The sequence below is a fragment of the Somniosus microcephalus genome, chromosome 29, assembly GCF_052327205.1.
Source record: "Somniosus microcephalus isolate GS21.2 chromosome 29, FLI_Smic_1.0, whole genome shotgun sequence".
In the NCBI taxonomy this organism is placed as follows: Eukaryota; Metazoa; Chordata; class Chondrichthyes; order Squaliformes; family Somniosidae; genus Somniosus; species Somniosus microcephalus.
The window spans coordinates 46,933,523-46,956,504 of record NC_141015.1 but is presented as its reverse complement, the minus strand read 5'-3'; the positions used below and the strand labels follow the sequence as shown (position 1 = coordinate 46,956,504).

Sequence of the window (22,982 nt, the reverse complement as noted above, 5' to 3'; positions counted from 1 at the left end):
GAGTGAGGGGAGAGGGGCCAGAGGCCGGGGGAGAGGGGCCAGAGGCCGGGGGAGAGTGAGGAGAGAGGGGCCAGAGGCCGGGGGAGAGTGAGGGGAGAGGGGCCAGAGGCCGGGGGAGAGTGAGGGGAGAGGGGCCAGAGGCCGGGGGAGAGTGAGGGGAGAGGGGCCAGAGGCCGGGGGAGAGTGAGGGGCCAGAGGCCGGGGGAGAGGAGCGGGGCGGGGGGGAGAGGGGCCAGAGGCCGGGGGAGAGTGAGGGGCCAGAGGCCGGGGGAGAGTGAGGGGAGAGGAGCGGGGCCGGGGGAGAGGGGCCAGAGGCCGGGGGAGAGTGAGGGGAGAGGGGCCAGAGGCCGGGGGAGAGTGAGGGGAGAGGAGCGGGGCCGGGGGAGAGTGAGGGGAGAGAGGTCGGGGGGGAGAGAGGCCGGGGGAGAGTGAGGGGAGAGGGGTCAGAGGCCGGGGGAGAGGGGTCAGAGGCCGGGGGAGAGGGGCCAGAGGCCGGGGGAGAGTGAGGGGAGAGGGGCCAGAGGCCGCCCCACTGATGATCAGTTTCCCCCCCCCCCCCCCCCCGGTTGCCCAACACCGGGCACAACAACAACTCCCAATTATTTAGCGCCTTTAACACAGTGAAAAGTCCCAGGGTGCTTAACAGGAGCGGAGTCAGAAAATTTGACTCTGAGCCACATATAAGGCGATATTAGGACAGGTGACCAAAAGCTGGGTCACAGAGGGAGGTTTTAAGGAGAGTCTTAAAGGAGGAGAGCGAGGCAGAGAGGTTTAGGGAGGGAATTCCAGAGCTTTAGGCTCTGACGTTCCCCGTCCGATGGTCTCTGAGCTCGGCGTTCCCTCCCGTGTTCAGTTATTCCCAGTGTTGCCAAGGCTGCGATATTATTGTCCGTCTCCAGTATTTTCCGGTTTGGCCTTCGAGCCAGCGACTTATCGGCTGCGTCAGGGGACGTTCAAGCCAACAGCGCAGTGTGGGTCCAGAGCGAGCGATCCTTTCCCTTTGAGCAGATTTCTTCACCCGATTCATCAATTCATTTTCGAAACTTCATTCTGTAAAGCTGTTAATTTGTTGCTGGCACCAGTTAATAACTATGTAAACAACTTGATTGTTTGTAAAAACCCAACCAGTTCACTAATGTGCTTAGCACGGCTACCTGGTCTGGCCTACACCGGACTCCAGTCAAGTCATGAATTTATCTGGGTTGAATCTATAATCGGCACGTTTCCACATTTAATCCAGATATAGTACAAATAACGTACTCGCCCACTATTGAAAGAAAGACTTGTATTTATACGGCCACCGGACGTCCCAAAGCACTTTACAGCCAATGAAGTACTTTTTGAAGTGGAGTCACTGTTGTAATGTGGGAAACGCAGCAGCCAATTTGCGCTCAGCAAGCTCCCACAAACAGCAATGTGATAATGACCAGATAATATGTTTTTAGTGATGTTGGTTGAGGGAAAAAATATTGGCCAGGACACTGGGGATAACTCCCCTACTCCTCTTCAAAATAGTGCCGTGGGATCTTTTACGTCCACTTGAAAGGGCAGACGGGGCCTCGGTTTAACATCTCATCCAAAAGACAGCACCTCTGACAGTGAAGCACTCCCTCAGTACTGCACTGGATTTTTATGTTCAAGTCTCTGGAGTAGGACTTGAACCCACAACCTTCTGACTCAGGCAAGGGTGCTACCCACTGAGCTGTAGCAAACTGGAGTTAAACCTTCTACTGAAAAGTTCGTGGAAATTTTGAATCAAACTGAGTGAAGACCTCTACAAGTATTTAGGAATGCCACAGGTTTTGTATTATGGGCTATGGAATGGGAGTGTCCTTTTATATTTACAATTTCTGACCAATCATTAATGCATTTTATATATTTGGTTCTGTACCTACGCAGCAAAAGGAAGCAGCCAGCGTGAAAAGACATCCAACAAACGGTGGGACATCACAGGCACTGTTCCTGAGCATTTGGATGAGTTTTATTATTGTATTGGCCACACTGAATTTTCTCTGGTGGGGGAGTCCAAAACAAGTGGGGGAATTTTAAAACAAGAGTCTGGCCATTCAAAAGTGAAAACAGGAAGCACTTTTGCACACATAGGCTAGTGGAAATCTGGAACTCGCTCCCCAAAAGGCTGGGGGTCAATTGAAATTTTCAAGACCGAGTTTGCTAGGTTTTTATTAGGTAAGGGTATCAAGGGATATATAGTTCATAGGTGAGTAAATGGAGTTGAGGTGCTGATCAAACATGATCTAATTGAATAGCGGAGCAGGCTCGAGGGGCTTAATGGCCTAATTCTGTTCCAGTGTTTTCCTATACTAAATATGGTACAAGAAGGAAGATGGCGAGGCGGGGTGGGGGTGCGTGAGGTTGAAATTAAATTCTTAAAAGATAAGTTGCGCAATAAAGAATGCCAAAATACCTTAAAGGTTCTCGGATGGTGAGAATTTTGGTTCCCATGGTTCCCACTGCTACATAAAAGCAGCTCTGTGTTCTGATACTGCAGGACTTCCTCGGTAGGCTGCTCGCTCGGTGCTGGCTGCTGGATTAGGACTGTTCAGTGTAACTGAAAATATTAAAACTTGTGTTCAGTATAAACAATGTGACAAGTTTTTAGACATTATTTAAATATTCATAAAGATTAGGATTCTTGGTTTAAAATGCAGGTTTCATCAATGTGAAGGATATTGGTGCTTTTGCCAAATTAGGGACAGTTTTGTTCTGTGGGGCTGTGCCCCCAAACTCAATTTTACACAACAGACTGGGATGGAATTAAATCAAGGCCCCTTGAAATGATATGGGAGTGGGAACATAGAAACAGGAGGAGGCCACTCAGCCCCTCGAGTCTCTTCCGCTGTTCAGTTAGATCATGAGCTGATCTATATCTTAACTCCATCTACCCGCCTTGATTCCATAACACCCTTGCCCAACAAAAATCTATCAATCTTGGTTTAGAAATTTTCAATTGACCCCTACCCTTTGTGTGAAGGAGTGTAGGAGGCGTGCTTTACTCATAACAGCATAAGACTGCCGACGATTCAACACAAACAATGCATCTGACTAGAGCCTTAAGATTGTTGGTCAAGAAATGGAAAAGTTCACACGGATGCACCTCTTGGCAAAGACATTTACTTAAAACCAGCACAAAGGTGTGACTTTATAACCACTTAAAGTCAGAAGGTATATTGGTGGTGATCGAGGAACAGTCAGGTGTATTTTATTGATCTGTTTCAATTTTTTGATTGCAGGGAATATGAAAGAGGTGTCAACATGACATCAAGATATGGGAAAACCTACAGCAAGAAGGGGAGCACTGGTAACTCGAAGTTCGATGAGGTGTTCTCTGGTAAGCGAGCGAAAATAAGCACCAAATGGGGGGAGACCACCTTTAAAGCTCAGCTGAGCCAGAAGAGACCCAACGTCAAGCCGGAACCGGTGGAGCTGCCCAAGCGGCAGAAGATCGAAGCCGAGTTGTCGGAGGACCCATTTGGTTTTGACAGTGATGATGACTCTCTACCTGTCTCGTCGCGGAATCCAGCTCCAGCCAAGGGACCGCAGTCTGCCGAGTCTTTGAAACCAACTGACGAGGACAGTGTGGCCTCGCTACTGGAGGCCAACAGTAGGATTAACCGGCCCATCAGCGGGGATGCTATTGTGTGCAGCAAGTTTGCAGCCTTGGATGATGCAATCCAGGAGAAGAGTGCAGGTAGAAGTGTGGCCTTTTGTTCCGAGATTGGAGAGATCCAAGTCTCAGGCGCCAAGTTCAACTCTCTCGGTGAGTCTGTGTTTTTCTATTCTAAGCAGCCAGTTCTCGGACAGGAAGCAGGACATGGCAACAACCAGACATCACCAAAACTGGGCTGAATGAGGAAGGGAAAGTACCAGCCAGGATTGGTGCTGATTTTACTGCACATTTCAATAGAATAAAACTTTAATCACTGACTTTTAGGTAGAAGTATTGTAATCTGATTGAAGAGAAGTGTTTCAACACAGTGGAAATGGCACAATAGGTGAGGGGGGGGGTTCAGTGTGAGGCGAGGGGGAGTCAGTGTGAGGTTTAGGGGCGAGGGGGGGTGAGTGTGAGGTTTAGGGGTGAGGGGGAGTGAGTGTGAGGTTGAGGGGCGAGGAGGAGTCAGTGTGAGGTTTAGGGGCGAGGGGGAGTGAGTGTGAGGTTTAGGGGTGAGGGGGAGTGAGTGTGAGGTTGAGGGGCGAGGAGGAGTCTGTGAGGCTGAGGGGCGAGGGGGAGTCAGTGTGACGTTTAGGGGCGAGGGGGAGTGAGTGAGGTTCGGGGCGAGGGGGAGTGAGTGTGAGGTTAGGGGTGAGGGGGAGTGAGTGAGGTTTAGGGGCGAGGGAGAGTGAGGTGAGGGGCGAGGGGGAGTGAGTGAGGTTTAGGGGCGAGGGGGAGCGAGTGAGGTTTAGGGGCGAGGGGGAGCGAGTGAGGTTTAGGGGCGAGGGGGAGCGAGTGGGGGTTTAGGGGCGAGGGGGAGCGAGTGGGGGTTTAGGGGCGAGGGGGAGCGAGTGAGGTTTAGGGGCGAGGGGGAGCGAGTGAGGTTTAGAGGCAAGGGGGAGCGAGTGAGGTTTAGGGGCAAGGGGGAGCGAGTGAGGTTTAGGGGCGAGTGTGAGGTTTAGGGGCGAGGGGGAGCGAGTGACGTTTAGGGGCGAAGGGGAGCGAGTGAGGTTTAGGGGCGAGGGGGAGCGAGTGAGGTTTAGGGGCGAGTGTGAGGTTTAGGGGCGAGGGGGAGCGAGTGACGTTTAGGGGCGAGGGGGAGCGAGTGACGTGGGGGAGCGAGTGAGGTTTAGGGGCGAGGGGGAGCGAGTGTGAGGTTTAGGGGCGAGGGGGAGCCGGGCCGAGGGGGAGTCAGTGAGTGGTTAGGGGCGAGGGGGAGTCAGTGAGTGGTTAGGCAGGGGTTATACATCAGGACAGAGGCTGCTCTATACCCTGTTGGTTGTTCTGAATATTTCCACCCGCCGTGAAATAGATTACAGCACCCTCGCGTTTAATTAGTTGGGATTGGCTAATGCCGCAATGGGCAACAATACACCTCGACTGGTCACAGTGCAGCATCGTCGGGACATTCACCCACTGACCACCTCGACCGGGCACAGTGCAGCATCGTCGAGACATTCACCCACTGACCACCTCGACCGGTCACAGTGCAGCACTGACGGGACATTCACCCACTGACCACCTCGACCGCTCACAGTGCCGCACTGACGGGACATTCACCCACTCACCACCTTGACCGGTCACAGTGCAGCATCGTCGGGACATTCACCCACTGACCACCTCGACCGCTCACAGTGCAGCACTGACGGGACATTCACCCACTGACCACCTCGACCGCTCACAGTGCCGCACTGACGGGACATTCACCCACTCACCACCTTGACCGGTCACAGTGCAGCATCGTCGGGACATTCACCCACTGACCACCTCGACCGGTCACAGTGCAGCATCGTCGGGACATTCACCCACTGACCACCTCGACCGGTCACAGTGCAGCATCGTCGGGACATTCACCCACTGACCACCTCGACCGGTCACAGTGCAGCATCGTCGGGACATTCACCCACTGACCACCTCGACCGGTCACAGGGCAGCATCGTCGGGACATTCACCCACTGACCACCTCGACCGCTCACAGTGCAGCACTGACGGGACATTCACCCACTGACCACCTCGACCGGTCACAGTGCAGCACTGACGGGACATTCACCCACTGACCACCTCGACCGGTCACAGTGCAGCATCGTCGGGACATTCACCCACTGACCACCTCGACCGGTCACAGGGCAGCATCGTCGGGACATTCACCCACTGACCACCTCGACCGCTCACAGTGCAGCACTGTCGGGACATTCACCCACTGACCACCTCGACCGGTCACAGTGCAGCATCGTCGGGACATTCACCCACTGACCACCTTGACCGGTCACAGGGCAGCATCGTCGGGACATTCACCCACTGACCACCTCGACCGGTCACAGTGCAGCACTGACGGGACATTCACCCACTGACCACCTCGACCGCTCACAGTGCCGCACTGACGGGACATTCACCCACTGACCACCTCGACCGGTCACAGTGCAGCATCGTCGGGACATTCACCCACTGACCACCTCAACCGCTCACAGTGCAGCATCGTCGGGACATTCACCCACTGACCACCTCGACCGCTCACAGTGCCGCACTAACGGGACATTCACCCACTGACCACCTCGACCGCTCACAGCGCCGCACTAACGGGACATTCACCCACTGACCACCTCGACCGGTCACAGTGCCGCACTAACGGGACATTCACCCACTGACCACCTCGACCGCTCACAGCGCCGCACTAACGGGACATTCACCCACTGACCACCTCGACCGGTCACAGTGCAGCATCGTCGGGGCATTCACCCACTGACCACCTCGACCGCTCACAGTGCAGCATCGTCGGGACATTCACCCACTGACCACCTCGACCGCTCACAGTGCCGCACTGACGGGACATTCACCCACTGACCACCTCGACCGCTCACAGTGCAGCATCGTCGGGACATTCACCCACTGACCACCTCGACCGGTCACAGTGCAGCATCGTCGGGACATTCACCCACTGACCACCTCGACCGGTCACAGTGCAGCATCGTCGGGGCATTCACCCACTGACCACCTCGACCGGTCACAGTGCAGCATCGTCGGGACATTCACCCACTGACCACCTCGACCGGTCACAGTGCAGCATCGTCGGGGCATTCACCCACTGACCACCTCGACCGGTCACAGTGCAGCATCGTCGGGACATTCACCCACTGACCACCTCGACCGCTCACAGCGCCGCACTAACGGGACATTCACCCACTGACCACCTCGACCGCTCACAGCGCCGCACTAACGGGACATTCACCCACTGACCACCTCGACCGCTCACAGTGCAGCATCGTCGGGACATTCACCCACTGACCACCTCGACCGCTCACAGTGCCGCACTAACGGGACATTCACCCACTGACCACCTCGACCGGTCACAGTGCCGCACTAACGGGACATTCACCCACTGACCACCTCGACCGGTCACAGTGCAGCACTGACGGGACATTCACCCACTGACCACCTCGACCGGTCACAGTGCAGCATCGTCGGGGCATTCACCCACTGACCACCTCGACCGGTCACAGTGCAGCATCGTCGGGACATTCACCCACTGACCACCTCGACCGGTCACAGTGCAGCATCGTCGGGACATTCACCCACTGACCACCTCGACCGGTCACAGTGCAGCATCGTCGGGGCATTCACCCACTGACCACCTCGACCGCTCACAGTGCAGCATCGTCGGGACATTCACCCACTGATCATCTCGACCGCTCACAGTGCCGCACTAACGGGACATTCACCCACTGATCATCTCGACCGGTCACAGTGCAGCATCGTCGGGGCATTCACCCACTGACCACCTCGACCGGTCACAGTGCAGCATCGTCGGGGCATTCACCCACTGACCACCTCGACCGGTCACAGGGCAGCATCGTCGGGACATTCACCCACTGACCACCTCGACCGCTCACAGTGCCGCACTAACGGGACATTCACCCACTGACCACCTCGACCGCTCACAGTGCCGCACTAACGGGACATTCACCCACTGACCACCTCGACCGGTCACAGTGCAGCATCGTCGGGACATTCACCCACTGACCACCTCGACCGCTCACAGCGCCGCACTAACGGGACATTCACCCACTGACCACCTCGACCGCTCACAGTGCCGCACTAACGGGACATTCACCCACTGACCACCTCGACCGCTCACAGTGCCGCACTAACGGGACATTCACCCACTGACCACCTCGACCGGTCACAGTGCAGCATCGTCGGGGCATTCACCCACTGACCACCTCGACCGGTCACAGCGCCGCACTAACGGGACATTCACCCACTGACCACCTCGACCGGTCACAGCGCCGCACTAACGGGACATTCACCCACTGACCACCTCGACCGGTCACAGTGCAGCATCGTCGGGACATTCACCCACTGACCACCTCGACCGGTCACAGTGCAGCATCGTCGGGACATTCACCCACTGACCACCTCGACCGGTCACAGTGCAGCATCGTCGGGACATTCACCCACTGACCACCTCGACCGGTCACAGCGCCGCACTAACGGGACATTCACCCACTGACCACCTCGACCGGTCACAGTGCAGCATCGTCGGGGCATTCACCCACTGACCACCTCGACCGGTCACAGTGCAGCATCGTCGGGACATTCACCCACTGACCACCTCGACCGGTCACAGTGCAGCATCGTCGGGACATTCACCCACTGACCACCTCGACCGCTCACAGTGCCGCACTAACGGGACATTCACCCACTGACCACCTCGACCGGTCACAGTGCCGCATCGTCGGGACATTCACCCACTGACCACCTCGACCGGTCACAGTGCCGCATCGTCGGGACATTCACCCACTGACCACCTCGACCGGTCACAGTGCCGCATCGTCGGGACATTCACCCACTGACCACCTCGACCGGTCACAGTGCAGCATCGTCGGGGCATTCACCCACTGACCACCTCGACCGGTCACAGTGCAGCATCGTCGGGACATTCACCCACTGACCACCTCGACCGGTCACAGTGCAGCATCGTCGGGACATTCACCCACTGACCACCTCGACCGCTCACAGTGCCGCACTAACGGGACATTCACCCACTGACCACCTCGACCGGTCACAGTGCCGCATCGTCGGGACATTCACCCACTGACCACCTCGACCGGTCACAGTGCCGCATCGTCGGGACATTCACCCACTGACCACCTCGACCGGTCACAGCGCCGCACTAACGGGACATTCACCCACTGACCACCTCGACCGGTCACAGTGCCGCACTAACGGGACATTCACCCACTGACCACCTCGACCGGTCACAGTGCAGCATCGTCGGGACATTCACCCACTGACCACCTCGACCGCTCACAGCGCCGCACTAACGGGACATTCACCCACTGACCACCTCGACCGGTCACAGCGCCGCACTAACGGGACATTCACCCACTGACCACCTCGACCGGTCACAGTGCAGCATCGTCGGGGCATTCACCCACTGCAGCAGCTGTCAGAGGGATGCGATTGTTTTAATCGAGTTTTGGGACGTTCTCTTGTGTGAAACTTCTTTTTGATTTCGGTGCCGTGTGATGACCTGGGAAGGGAGCATGAACTAGATTGTCCCAGTGTGATTTCCCAGTTCGATATCTTTGCACATTTTCCCACCAATTGAGGCTTGAAACATCTCCAGGTCTTTGTCTTTATCATTAACGATTCCAAATGATACAGCCTGATGGTTTCAGTTCACGCGGGCCCAGGCTGAGCACCGATGACCCCCCGGCTAATGCAGTGTGACGGGACAGGGTGTTCTTTCTATCTGCTTACGGTGTGTGTTCCCATGTGTTCTGTGGGTCACGACAGATGCAGCACTTTTTAACAGATGCAGAGCTATGTATTTTTAAGAAAGCCAGTCAGTTGATGTTGGATGTTTTTGACCTGGAGCCAGGAATGTTTTTTGTTTTCTTGGGATGTGGGTGTCACCGGCCAGGCTGGCATTTATTACCCATCACTAGTTACCCCCTGAAGGTGGTGGTGGGCGGCCGCCTGGAACTGAGGGGCTTGCTGGGCCACTTCAGAGGGCATTTAGAGTCAACCACGTTTGTGTGAGACAGGAGTCACAAGGCGGCCAGACTGGGTGAGGACAGCAGACTTCCTTCCCTGAAGGACGTTCGCGACCCAGTTGGGTTTTTGTGACAATCCGACAGCTTCATGGCCACATTTACTGACACCAGCTTTTTATTTCTAGGTTTTTAAACTGAATTCAAATCGTCAAACTGGGATGGTGGGATTTGAACTCTCGTTCTGTCAATTATTAGTCCAGTTCAGTAACAGAACCAGACACTACTGTTCCCGTTACTGCGCTACCGTTCTGACCAGCTTTTTCTAGCCTCGACAGTTCCCCAGCTAAAAGTACAATGAAACCCTGAGCTGAAGGTGCTCACTTACCAACGATAGGTTTGTGGCATTAGAAGGACTTGACTCCACTCTAATGGCACAATAATAACTTGTGCATCGAATGCTACAATATTCCTGGGCCAATAAAACTGCATGTCATTCCATAGTGTACAGCACAGGAACAGGCCATTCGGCCCAACTGGTCCATGCCGGTGTTCCTGCTCCACACGCGCCTCCTCCCACCCTCTTCATCTCACCCTATCTGCATGTCCTTCTATTCCCTCCTCCCTCGTGTGCTTATCCAACTTTTTTTTTGATGTAGCACAGAAGGAGGCCATTCGGCCCATTGTGCCTGTGCTAGCTCTTTGAAAGAGCTGTCCAATTAGTCACCCCGTGGCCTTCTCTTTTCTTGAGAAAGGAGCCCCATCATGATAGTTATAACCTCTCAGTTCCAGTCTGATCCTTGTAAATCTGGTCTGCACCTTCAACAGTGCCCCTCTGTCCTTTTCGTACTATGGAGACTAGATAAGCAATGGCACAGGGGATCCTCGAGTATAAAGTGAAGTTTCTCTCCGATGTCCCTGGGTGTGTTATATCGGTGGCCACGAGGAGTGTGTGGAAGCTACATGCCTTGGGCCCACAGTGTGATGACCGACAACTTGAGGCCTTTATGTAATCTGCTCGGGTGTTGGAAGTGGTTGGAGGATGCAGCTTTTTGATGGTCTGCTATCTGTGCTGTTGAAGCCAAGAACCCCTCTTCACATGGCCATATCCAAAATACTATCTGAATTGGTATTTCTTCAATGTACCAGCACTGGGCCATTCTACAACTTGCATCTTGTATATGATTTTACTATTTAGTTCTTATTTTGTCATAGATCATGTTACAGAGCAAGTGTGCTGAGGGATCGGTTTGTCCTCTCTCCAGTGCTTAACAAAGGCAGGCACTTTTAAACAAAAACCATGTGCTGTAAGTGCTGATTATAGGGCACTGTGTGGTGTCGCTGAATTGGGCTTTCTCAAGGGTTTGATGGATGACCTCGAATGAGTAAAAGCCATGGGAATCCAGAGCATGACACGGGATTAAAAGGTTGCTTACATGGGAGTGAGAGTGCTTACACGGGAGAGAGAGTATTTGGTGTTTGACTGAGGGAGAGGTGTTGGATAGTCTCGCACGGAATTTTGGGGTCCTTTGCTAACATAAATGACTGGAATACCGGGGCCATTTGTTAGCTCGTCAAACCTGCCCCGGCGCTGATCTAGGAAGAACAGTAGAGGCAGAGGATGCAGTGCATGATGAGTTAGAGCAATTGAACAGACAACTGGGAAATGAAATACAAGACTGACATGTATAGTATTGTTAAATGGGCGATGCATGAATAGAATTGGATTATCCGAGGGAGACTTGGGGACCTTGGAGTGACGGTAGGCTTGTGAGCTCATCACTATACTAAGTAGTTCAAGCTAACAGAACGTTGGGTCCAACAGAGTCTAAATGTACAGTGGTTCTGCTGATCATAGAACAGTTACAGCACAGAAGGAGGCCATTTGGCCCATCGAGCCCATGCCGGCTCTCTACAAGAGCGCTTCAGCTAGTCCCACTCCCCTGCCCTTTCCCCGGAGCCCTGCAAATTTCTGTCCTTCAGGTACTTATCCAATTCCATTTTGAAAGCCGTGATCGAGTCTGCCTCCACCGCCCTTTCAGGCAGTGCATTCCAGATCATAACCACTCGCTGCGTAAAGAGGTTTTTTTCTTGCGTCGCCTTTGGTTCTTTTGCCGATCACCTTAAATCTGTGTCCTCTGGTTCTTGACATTTCCACCAATGGGAACAGTTTCTTTCTATCTACTCTGTCCAGATCCCTCATGATTTTGAACACCTCTGTCAAATATCCTCTCAACCTTCTATGCTCTAAGGAGAACAACCCCAGCTTCTCCAGTCTATCAACGTAACTGAAGTCCCTCATCCCTGGAGTCATTCGCGTAAATCTTTTCTGCACCGTCTCTAAGGCCTTCACATCCTTCCTAAAGTGTGGTGCCCAGAATTGGACACAGTACTTCAGTTAGGGCCGAACCAGTGTTTTATACAGGTTCACCATAATTTCCACACTTTTATACTCTATGGCCCAGATATTCGGGTCGGGGGCTTCCCGCGGGTGTAAGCCCCCGACCTGCACTTAGCTAGCGCACCGGCCGTTGAGCTGTGGGCCCGCGTGGGATTCCGATCCTGGGCCTCCTCCAACTGCCGGCGCGCAGTGCTTGCGTATCCCAGGAGCGCAGTTAGTTCGAAACGTCCCCTGGGATCACGTGGGCCATGGAGAGCCAATGGTAGCAGGGAATCTGTATTCATAGATTTGACAGAAAGAGCTGTCAAATCTATGAATACAATTCAGCCCCAAAGCATCACTAAAACTTCAAATAATTTTTTTAAAATCACATTTTTAAAATAACTATAAATTACATAAATTTAAATTATTGTTTAAAATAGTTATTTTTTGAAAAAATTGGTTTCTAACAGGGCTAAAAATAAACTTACCTTTCTTTAAAGTATTTATAAAAATAATAAACCTGTGGAAAAAATGTTTGAATTTTACTTAATTCACCACTTACCTTGTTAAAAGCAGGCCTTGCGACTGCTTTTTAAACGCGCGACTGCTTTTTAAATGCGCAGCTGCTGGAGACTTACCCTCCCGGAGAAACATGTATATAAAAAAAAAAAGGAAGTTCCAGGCGTACGCGCTGCCTCTCCGGCGCACGTGTTCGACCTGTGAACCCCTTCCTTTAAGGGAACGGAAGTTCCGGTTTCCCGCACATGCGCAGTGCATGCACGAAACCGGCACTTTTGTTGGGCCTACGGGTAAGTACCCAGCGCGTACTCACCCGTGGGGACCCGAATTTCTGGCCCATTACCTCTATTCATGAAGCCCAGGATCCCAAAAGCCTTTTTAACTGCTTTCTGAATCTGCTCTGCCACCTTCAACGATTTGTGCACACATACCCCCAGGTCTCTCTGTTCATGCACCCGCTTTAGGATTGTACCATTTAGTTTATATTGCCTCTCATTCTTTCTACCAAAATGTATCACTTCACACTTTTCTGCATTAAATTTCATCTGCCACGTGTCCGCCCATTTCACCAGCCTGTCTGCCTTCCTGAAGTCTATCACTCTCCTCCTCACTGTTCACTATACATCCAAGTTTTGTGTCATCTGCAGATTTTGAAATTGTGCCCAAACTGACTGGCCTGTAAAAGAAAGACTTGCATTTACAGGAAACTTTCGATTAACCGGCACCTAAATAACCGGAAATGTCGGTTAACCGGCAAAATTCAGGAGTAGGTTTTACTTCATATTTATTTGCCGCCTTCCATCTGTTGCTGTGCAAGGGTGTGGCTGCAGCTGTTGCTAAGCTACAGAGACGCTTGAAACTTGTGTTCATTGTTCTACAGTTGTTGCTAAGCAACAGGGTTTGTTGCTTTATACGGAGCTGTCAGCTCTCCCTATCTTTTACTATAGCGTTCGGTTATCCGGAATTTTTGATGAACTGGCACCATGTCGGTCCCGTCCATGCCAGATTAAAAAAAAGTTTCCTGTGTATACTTATTTATGTAGTTACTGGGTTTATCTTTACACCCTTTTTGAACAATGGTGTAACATTTGCATTTCTCCAGTCCCTTGGTACCACCCCCGTTTCTAAGGAAGATTGCCAGTAGCTCTGCAATTTATTCCTTCACTTCCCTTAGTGTCCTAGGATGCATCCCATCTGGCCCTAGTGACTTAGCTACTTTTAAGTGCAGCCAGCCTTTCTAATACCTCTATCAATTTTTATCCTATCAAGTATCTCTGCTACTTCCTCCTTTTATTATGTCTATGGCAGCATCCTCTTCCTTGACGACAGATGCAAAGTACTCGTTTGGTAACTCAGCCAGACACTCTGCCTCCATGCATAGGCCTCCTTTTTGGTCCCTAATCGGCCCCATCCCACCTCTTACTTTTATTATTTATATGCCTATAGAAGACTTTTGGATTACCTTTTATGTTGTCTGCCATTCTATTCTCATACCCTCTCTTTGCCCCTCTTATTTTCTTTTTCACTCCTCCTCTGACCTTTCTATATTTAGCCTGATTCTCAGATGTATTTGCAACCTGTCAAACGTGTTCTTTTTCTGCTTCATCATATTCTCTCTCTCTTTTGTCATCCAGGGAGCCCTGCCTTTCCCCTAGTGGGAATGTACATGAACTATTTTCTCTTTAAAGGCAACCCACTGTTTCATTACAGTTTTGCCTGCCAATCTTTGATTCCAGTTTACCCGGGCCAGATCTGTTCTCATCCCACTGAAATTTGCCTTCCCCCCCCCCCCCCCCCAGTTAAACATTTTCACTTTAGGTTGCTCCCTGTCCTTTTCCATAGCTAATCTAAACCTTATGATACTATGATCACGGTTCCCTAAATGTTCACCTACTGACACTTGCTCCGCTTGACCTACCTCATTCCCCAGAACCAGATCCAGCAATGCCTCCTCCCTCGTCGGGCCATTATTACTACTCTATAGATCTTGCACCTCTCTTTAATTTCTCTGCAACTTTACTCCTCTATATCTTTCCCACTATTTGCTGGTCTATCGAATGCACCTAGTAATGTAATGGCACCTCTTATTTCTTAACTCTAGCCATATAGATTCTGTCCTTGACCCCTCCAGGCCATCCTCCCTCTCCAGCACTGTAACATTGTCATAGAGTTTTACAGCACAGAAAGAGGCCCTTCGGCCCATCGTGTCTGCGCCGTCCATCAAGCCCTGTCCAATCTAATCCCATTTTCCAGCATTTGGTCCATAGCCTTGTATGCAATGGCATTTCAAGTGCTCATCCAAATGCTTCTTGAATGTTGAGGGTTCCTGCCTCTACCACCCTTTCAGGCAGTGAGTTCCAGACTCCAACCACCCTCTGGGTGAAAAAGTTCCTCCTCAAATCCCCTCTAAACCTCCTGCCCCTTACCTTGAATCTATGCCCCCTTGTTATTGACCCCCCTACTAAGGGGAAAAGTTCCTCTTTATCTACCCTATCTATGCCCCTCATCATTTTGTACACCTCAATCAGGTCCCCCCTCAGCCGCCTTTGCTCCAAGGAAAACAACCCCAGCCTGTTTAGTCTTTCTTCATAGCTGAGGCGCTCCATCCCAGGTAACATCCTGGTGAATCTTCTCTGCACCCTCTCCAAAGCAATCACATCCTTCCTATAGTGAGGCGACCAGAACTGCACACAGTACTCCAGCTGTGGCCTTACCAGCGTTTTGTACAGCTCCATCATAACCTCCCTGCTCTTGCCTTCATTAGCCGAGGCATAGAATATAAGTATCCCATATGCCTTTTTAACCACCTTATCTACCTGTTCCGCTGCCTTCAGGGATCTATGTACATGTACACCAAGGTCCCTCTGACCCTCTGTACTTCCTAGGGTCCTACCACTCATTGTGTATTCCCTTGCCTTATTTGTCCGTCCAAAATGCATCACCTCGCACTTTTCAGGGTTAAATTCCATTTGCCACTTTTCCGCCCATCTGACCAACCCGTTTATATCGTCCTGTAGCCGGAGGATTTCCTCCTCGCTATTTACCACCCCACCAATTTTCGTGTCATCTGCGAACTTACTGATCATACCTTTTACATTCTCATCCAAATCATTTATGTAGATCACAAACAGCAAGGGACCCAGCACCGATCCCTGAGGTACCCCACTGGACACAGGCTTCCAGTCACAAAAGCAACCTTCGACCATCACCCTCTGCCTCCTGCCACTCAGCCAGTTTAGGATCCAACGTGTCCTTGAACAATACGGCCACACCACCTCCTACCTTTACTGAACACTTTATAACCAGGAATATTTAAAACCCAATCCTGCCCTTTTTTGAGCCAGGTCTCAGTTATTGCCACAATATCATATTCCCATGTGGCCATTTGTGCCTGCAGCTCACTTACCTTGTTTACTACGCTTTGTGCGTTCACATACATACACTGTAAACCCATCTTAGACCATCCTGTGTTCTTAGTTTGTCCCCCCGATACTTCACAATGCACTGGCCAGGCAGCCCAGAGCAGCAGATACTCGGTTAGCTGCCTCCCTACAAACAGGAATTGCTGCCTTGGAGAGGATGTTGAGAAAGGCAACAAGAATAGTCTCTGGTGTAAAGGGGTGAGTTGTGAGGAAAGATTAGAGAAATTCAAACTTGGCGTTGTAGAAAAAAACAGATTAAGTGGAGATCCTGTTGAGCTATGGAAACAAATGATTGAATATTGTGAATAAATTAGATTCTGAATTCTACTTCGTTGGGCTACAAGGATCCGAAGATTGAAAGGTAAACTTCAAGTGGATATTATAGATTTCTATTTTACTCCAGATAATCTGGTCGGCTGGTATTGGTGACCGTGGATTGCTAGATGCCAGTGACGATGGGGACTTTTGCTTGCCTCGTGTTATGGTGAATGAGTACCAATGGTCAGGAGTCTGATTCACGTTCTGTAGTTGCAGTATTGCAGCGATTGGTTTACAGACAAAACTTCTTTGCGTGTCCTGCTGATTTTTCAAGTCAACAATTGGACTGCTGACTATAAATGTTGCTGTGAGTGGAGTCCACATTGAGTGTAATATCAGCTGATGGCGCATTCAGCAGGCTTTGTAACATCAGCTCCACACTGCAGTTCCAGTTCTGTGTGTGGGATTCTGTCATTGGCAAAACTCACCTCGCATGCAGTGGAACGACTCTGCAGACTGCATGTGTTACAGAGCGGGACATTGGGGCTTTAATTGGTGAGTCACCTGAATCTTTTAATTCCTTTTAACACGCACACGCCGCCTTGTATTCTCCTACATTTGTCATATACTACTGAAATAAATGTGCTTGTATTTCCATGCGTGTACAGGGGTTTAACGTAAACACGTGCATCAAAATAGGATTTAAATTCTCCTGCGTCCTGTGATGAAATAACTGCAGGAAGCAGTTTCAGCTTCTTCCTTCATAGGCAAGAGAAAGGACTTGTCGCCTAATGATGAAATAGGAAGATAGAGCAGATGAATGCGCGGCTGGAGAGATGGTGTAGGAGGGAGGGCTTTAGATTCCTGAGGAATTGGAACCGTTTCTGGGGGAGGTGGGACCTCTACAAGCCAGACGGGTTGCACCTCAATGGGAACGGGACCAATATCCTCACGGGAGGGTTTGCTAGTGCTGTTGGGGAGGGTTTAAACTAGTTTGGCAGGGGGATGGGAACCTAAGTATAGAGTCAATAGGGAGGGAAGAAAAACTGGAATTGGAAAACAAAAACATAGAAAGTAAATTGGAAGGACAGAGGAATCAAGGGCTAGATAGTAGTCAACAAGGAAGTTTGCCTGCACTAAATGGTATATACTTCAATGCAAGGAGTATAGCGAACAAGGCAGATGATCTGAGGGCACAGGTAGATACTTGGGACTATGATATTGTAGCTATTACAGAGACGTGGCTGAAAGAGGGGCAAGTATGGCAGCTCAACATTCCTGGTTACAGGATTTTCAGACAGGATTGAGAGGGAGGTGAAAAGGGAGGGGGGGGTCACGGTATTGATTAAAGAAACGATTACAGCTGTGAGGAGGGATGATATGTTGGAGGGATCATCAAACAAGGCCATATGGGTCAAATTGAAAAACAAAAAAAGGGTGATCACACCGCTGGGAGTGTACTACAGACCCCCAAACTGAGAGGGAGATAGAAATTTGCCTACATATTTGTTCTTAGAAGTGCAAAAACTACAGGGCAGTAATAGTAGGGGATTTCAACTACCCCAATATTAACTGGGATAAAATTAGTGTGAAGGGTATAGAGGGTGCGGAATTCCTAAAATGCATCCAGGAGAACTTTTTTAGCCAGTATGTAGCAAGCCCAACAAGGGAGGGGGTAGTTCTGGACTTCGTTTTAGGGAATGAAGCTGGGCAGGTAGAAGACTTATCAGTGGGGGAGCATTTTGGTGCTAGTGACCATAATTCTGTTAGATTTAAGTTAGTTATGGAAAAGGACAAGGATAGACCAGGAATAAAAATTCTAAATTGGGGAAAAGCAAATTTTTCTAAGCTCAGGAAAATTAGCCATAGTGGACTGGAAACAGCTACTTGAAGGTAAATCAGTGTCGGAGCAGTGGGAGGCATTCAAGGAGGAGATCCGGAGGGTTCAGACCAAATATGTGCCCTTAAAGAAAAAAGGGTGGGACTAACAAATCTAGAGCCCCCTGGATGTCTAGGGACATACAGGGTAGGATAAAGAAAAAAGGGAGGCGTATGACAGATACCGAGGGCTAAATACTCCAGAATCCTTAGAGGAGTACAGAAAGTGCAGGGGTGCAATTAAAATGGATATTAGGAAAGCAAAGAGAGAGTATAAAAAATTCTTGGCAAGTAAAATCAAGGAAAACCCAAAGATGTTTTATAAATATATTAAGAGTACGAGGATAACTAAAGAAAGGGTAGGGCCTGTTAGAGATCATGAGGGTAATCTGTGTGTGGAGGCGGGAGACGTCGGTAGGGTTCTTAATGAATACTTTGCGTCTGTTTTCACAAAGGAGAGGGGCGAAGCAGACATTGCTGTCGGGGGAGGAGTGTGAAATATTAGATGAAATAAACATAATAAGAGAGGAAGTATTGAGGGATTTAGCAGCTTTAAAAGTGGATAAATCCCCAGGCCCGGATGAAATCTATCCCAGGCGGTTAAGCGAAGCAAAAGAGGAAATAGCAGAGGCCCTGACTATCATTTTCCAATCCCCTCTAGCTTCAGGTGTGGTGCTGGAGGACTGATAATGTGGTACCCTTGTTTAAAAATGGAGAAAAAGATAGACTGAGTAATTACAGGCCAGTCAGCCTAACCTTGGTGGTGGGAAAATTATTGGAAAGAATTCTGAAGGACAGGATAAATCTTCATTTAGAAAGACACGGATTAATCAAGGATAGTCAGCATGGATTTGTTAAGGGAAGGTTGTGTCTGACAAACTTGATTGAACTTTTTGAGGAGGTAACAAGGAGGGTAGATGAGGGTAGTGCTTTGATGTAGTGTATATGGACTTTAGCAAGGCTTTTGATAAGGTTCCACATGGCAGACTGGTCCCAAAGTTAAAAGCCCATGGGATCCAGGGCAAAGTGTCAAGTTGGATTCAAAAATGGCTCGGAGACGGGAAGCAGAGGGTAAAGGTCGAAGGGTGTTTTTGTGATTGGAAGGCTGTTTCCAGTGGGGTTCCGCAGGGCTCAGTACTGGGTCCCTTGCTTTTTGTGGTATATATCAATGATCTAGACTTGAATATCGGGGGTATGATTAAGAAGTTTGCAGATGATACTAAAATTGGCTGTGTGGTTGATACTGAAGAAGGAAGCTGTAGACTGCAGGAAGATATCAATAAATTGGTCAGGTTGGCAGAACAGTGGCAAATGGAATTCAATCTGGAGAAGTGTGAGGTAATGCATTTGGGGAGGGCTAACAAGGAAAGGGAATACACATTAAATGGTAGGACACTGAGTAGTGTAGATGAACTAAGGGACCTTGGAGTGCATGTCCACAGATCCCTGAAGGTAGCAGGACAGGTATAATAATAATAATCAACTTTATTGTCATTGTTAGTGCACAAGTGCAGTACAACGAAATGTAGGCTTGCGGCTCCCGAGAGAGTACATTTTGATTAAGACATTTAACATTCAACATACATTTGGCTTGTAATACATAAACATAAACATAATAAAGTGCATTGGCAGATGTGCAGGCTTTAGAGTTTATTTGTGGAGTTCAGTAGGATGACAGCCCTGGGAAAGAAGCTGTTCCTAAATCTGGTCGTTCGGGTGCGAATGCATCTGTAGCGTCTCCCAGATGGCAGGGGGGCGAACAAACTGTGGCTGGGGTGGGTAGGGTCTTTGATGGTCAGTGACCTCCGTAAACAGCGTTTCTGGTAGATGTTCTCTATGGTCAGTAGCCGGGTGCCGGTAATGCGTTGGGCAGTTTTGACTACCTGCTGCAGGGCTTTCCGGTCATAGGAGCTACAGCTGCCATACCATACTGTGATACAGTTCGTCAGGATGCTCTCTATTGTGCAGCGGTAAAAGTTAGAGAGGATCAAGGGTGACAGGTTACATCCCTTCAGCCTCCTTAGGAAATATAGGCACTGCTGGGCCTTCTTCACCAGAGAGGAGGTATTGAGGGACCAGGAGAGGTCTTCCGTGATGTGGACTCCGAGGAACTTAAAGCTTTCCACCACAGCCCCATGGATGTGGATGGGGGTGTGACTTCCGCCTTTAGACTTCCTGAAGTCCACAATGATTTCCTTGGTTTTCTTGATGTTAAGGGCCAGGTTGTTATCGGCGCACCACTTCACGAGATGTTGGACCTCCTCCCTGTAGGCTGACTCATCGTTGTTGGTGATCTGGCCTACCACCGTGGTATCATCCGCAAACTTGATGATGGTGTTGGAACCATGAACAGCCACACAGTCGTGGGTGAAGAGGGAGTAGAGGAGGGGGCTCAGCACACATCCTTGTGGGGCCCCCGTGTTCAGGGTCGGGGGGGGGGGGGAGGTGTGGTTACCTAATTTGACAGACTGGGGTCCAGTTGCAAAGGGAAGTGTTCAGGCCAAGAGTGTGGAGTTTGGTGGCCAGCTTGTTGGGGACGATAGTGTTGAATTAAGAAGGCATACAGAATGCATGGCTTTATTAGCCATGGCATAGAATACAAGAGCAGGGGGATTATGCTTCAACTGTATAAAACACTAGTTAGGCCTTGGCTAGAGTACTGCGTGCAGTTCTGGTCACCACATTACAGGAAAGATGTGATTGCACCAGAGAGGGTACAGAGGAGATTTACTCGGATGTTGCCGTGAGTAGAGAATCTTAGCTATGTGGATAGGCTGGGTCTGTTTTACTTGGAACAGAGGAGGCTGAGGGGAGACCTTATTAAAATTATGAGGGGCCTAGATAAAGTGGATAGAAAGGACCGATTTCCCTTAGCAGAGGGGTCAAAAACCAGGGGTCAAAGATTTAAAGTAATTGGTGGAAGGTTTAGAGGGGATTTGAGGGGAAATTTCTTCACCCAGAAGGTTGTGGGGGTCTGGAACTCACTGCCTGAAAGGGTGGTAGAGGCAGGAACCCGAACCACATTTAAAAAGTACTTGGATGTGCACTTGGGATGCTCCAACCTGCAGGGCTACGGACCAAGAGCTGGGAAGTGGGATTAGGCCGGATAGCTCTTTGTTGGCCGGCGCGGACACGATGGATCGAAATGGCCTCCTTCCGTGCTGTAACTTTCTATGACTTAAATAAGTGAAATTCAACACGAAACAGGCCATTCAGCCCAACCAGTTTGTGTTGCCATTTACCCTCCACATGAGCAAATAGTCCTAATCCTGTGTACCCAGCCTGCTTATTCCTCCTCTCTGATCTAATCTGGAATGTTGACAGTTTCTGCCTCAATTACTAACCCTGGGAGTGAATTTCACAGCCTCGCAACTCTCTCTAAAGAAGTTTCTCTTGCCCTCTGTTCTACTCTTACATTTAATCTTGTATCTCTGGCCCCTTGTTCTTGACTCCTCGACTACTGGAAGCAGTCTGTTTCTACCTACCTATCCCTTTCATTTATATAGCACCACCCATAATTGACAGTGTAATGTGAAGAATCGCGGCAGCCAATTTGCATACAGCAAGATCCCACAAACAGCAGGGAGATAACGACTAATCCGTTTTAGTGATGATGGTTGATGGATAAATATTGGCCAGGACATGGGGAGATCTGCACTTGTGCAAGATCCCATGGCACTATTCGAAGTGTCAGCCTGGATTATGTGCTGCAGTCTCTGGAGTGGGGCTTGAGCCCACAGCCTTCTGACAAGAGTGCTGCCCACTCCGAGGAACACTGACGTCTAAACTTATTAAACCTTGAAATCCAGAGTGCTCCTTGTTCATTACCTTATGGAAACAAATACTGCCATAAAAATATTCCAACTTTTATTAAAAACTTTCTCAATTGCACCAAAACGTTTTTAATAATGTCGAGACTGGTCCCAGTATGGTTTACAGGGGGAAATAAATTAAAAGGCCACATGGTGGAAAGGCGAGGTGGCAAAGCTTGGCTGAGAAGATGGGTTTCAGGAAAGCTTCTCCAGGTGGAGGGAGAAGGAATGAGTGAGGCTGAGCAGTTTAGGAAGGGAGTTTGGGAGGTAGGTGAAGTTCTGCAATAATGGGAGTGTGAAGGGAGAGGAGATGTTCTGAAAACTTGAATCAGAAAGGACAGGCTGGAGGAAGTTACAGAGCTTGGAGGGGCTGAGCTTGCAAATGGATCTGAAGATGACAGCCAAGATTTTAAATGGTAAATTGAAATACGAAAGATAAAAGGACAAAGAAGGAAGGCCTTTCACCACTCTTGTAGGTAGTGTGTCAGAAGTAAGGAAGGAGCTTCTGGCGAACTGTTCAACAGCAGCAAATGTCGGACTACTGAGACACTAACAGGTTATGATGAAGGGTCAGAGACCTGAATCATTAATCCTACCATCCACTCTCCACAGATGCTGCCTGACCGGTTGAGTGTGTTTATTTACAGTGACAGTGTAATGGATTACAAGTTAACTAAAGGAAGCGCAAGCTTGCATTTTACAGCGCATAACGCATCCTCGGAACATCATATTGCGATTCACAGCCAATGGGTCACTTATGTATGTAAACACTGCAGCCAACTTATATACAGCAAGGTTCCACAAACAGTGAGGTGAATGGGAGGGGGGTGTTTGCAGGACCTAGCGTCCTGAGACAGGGGGAGAGCAGTGTGCTGTGGTGCCTACACTTGGAGGGGCCCAGCTAGCTTATGTGCTTGTGGAAAGCTCTAGTTAATCATTTCATTTCTATTTTGTTTGAGATATTGTTTGAGTTTGTGGTCTTCAACTAAAAGTTGGTTAGTAACTCTGCTGTAATGGGGCATTTTCCAGAAATTACTTTAAATGTTA

The 22,982-nt window shown here is 49.9% G+C and overlaps 1 protein-coding gene across 2 annotated transcripts in view; it reads left to right on the top strand.

Annotated features, from left to right (window-relative positions):
* LOC147098710 (wings apart-like protein homolog) overlaps nucleotides 1–22,982 on the top strand; it is a 205,156-nt gene that overhangs the window by 1,041 nt on the left and 181,133 nt on the right. For both annotated transcript variants that reach the window (XM_085970764.1, XM_085970763.1), the window contains exon 2: nucleotides 3,252–3,778. In XM_085970764.1, coding sequence (XP_085826890.1) covers nucleotides 3,274–3,778 — 505 coding nt within the window. In that variant the 5' untranslated portion in view covers nucleotides 3,252–3,273. The remainder of the gene's footprint in view (nucleotides 1–3,251; nucleotides 3,779–22,982) is intronic.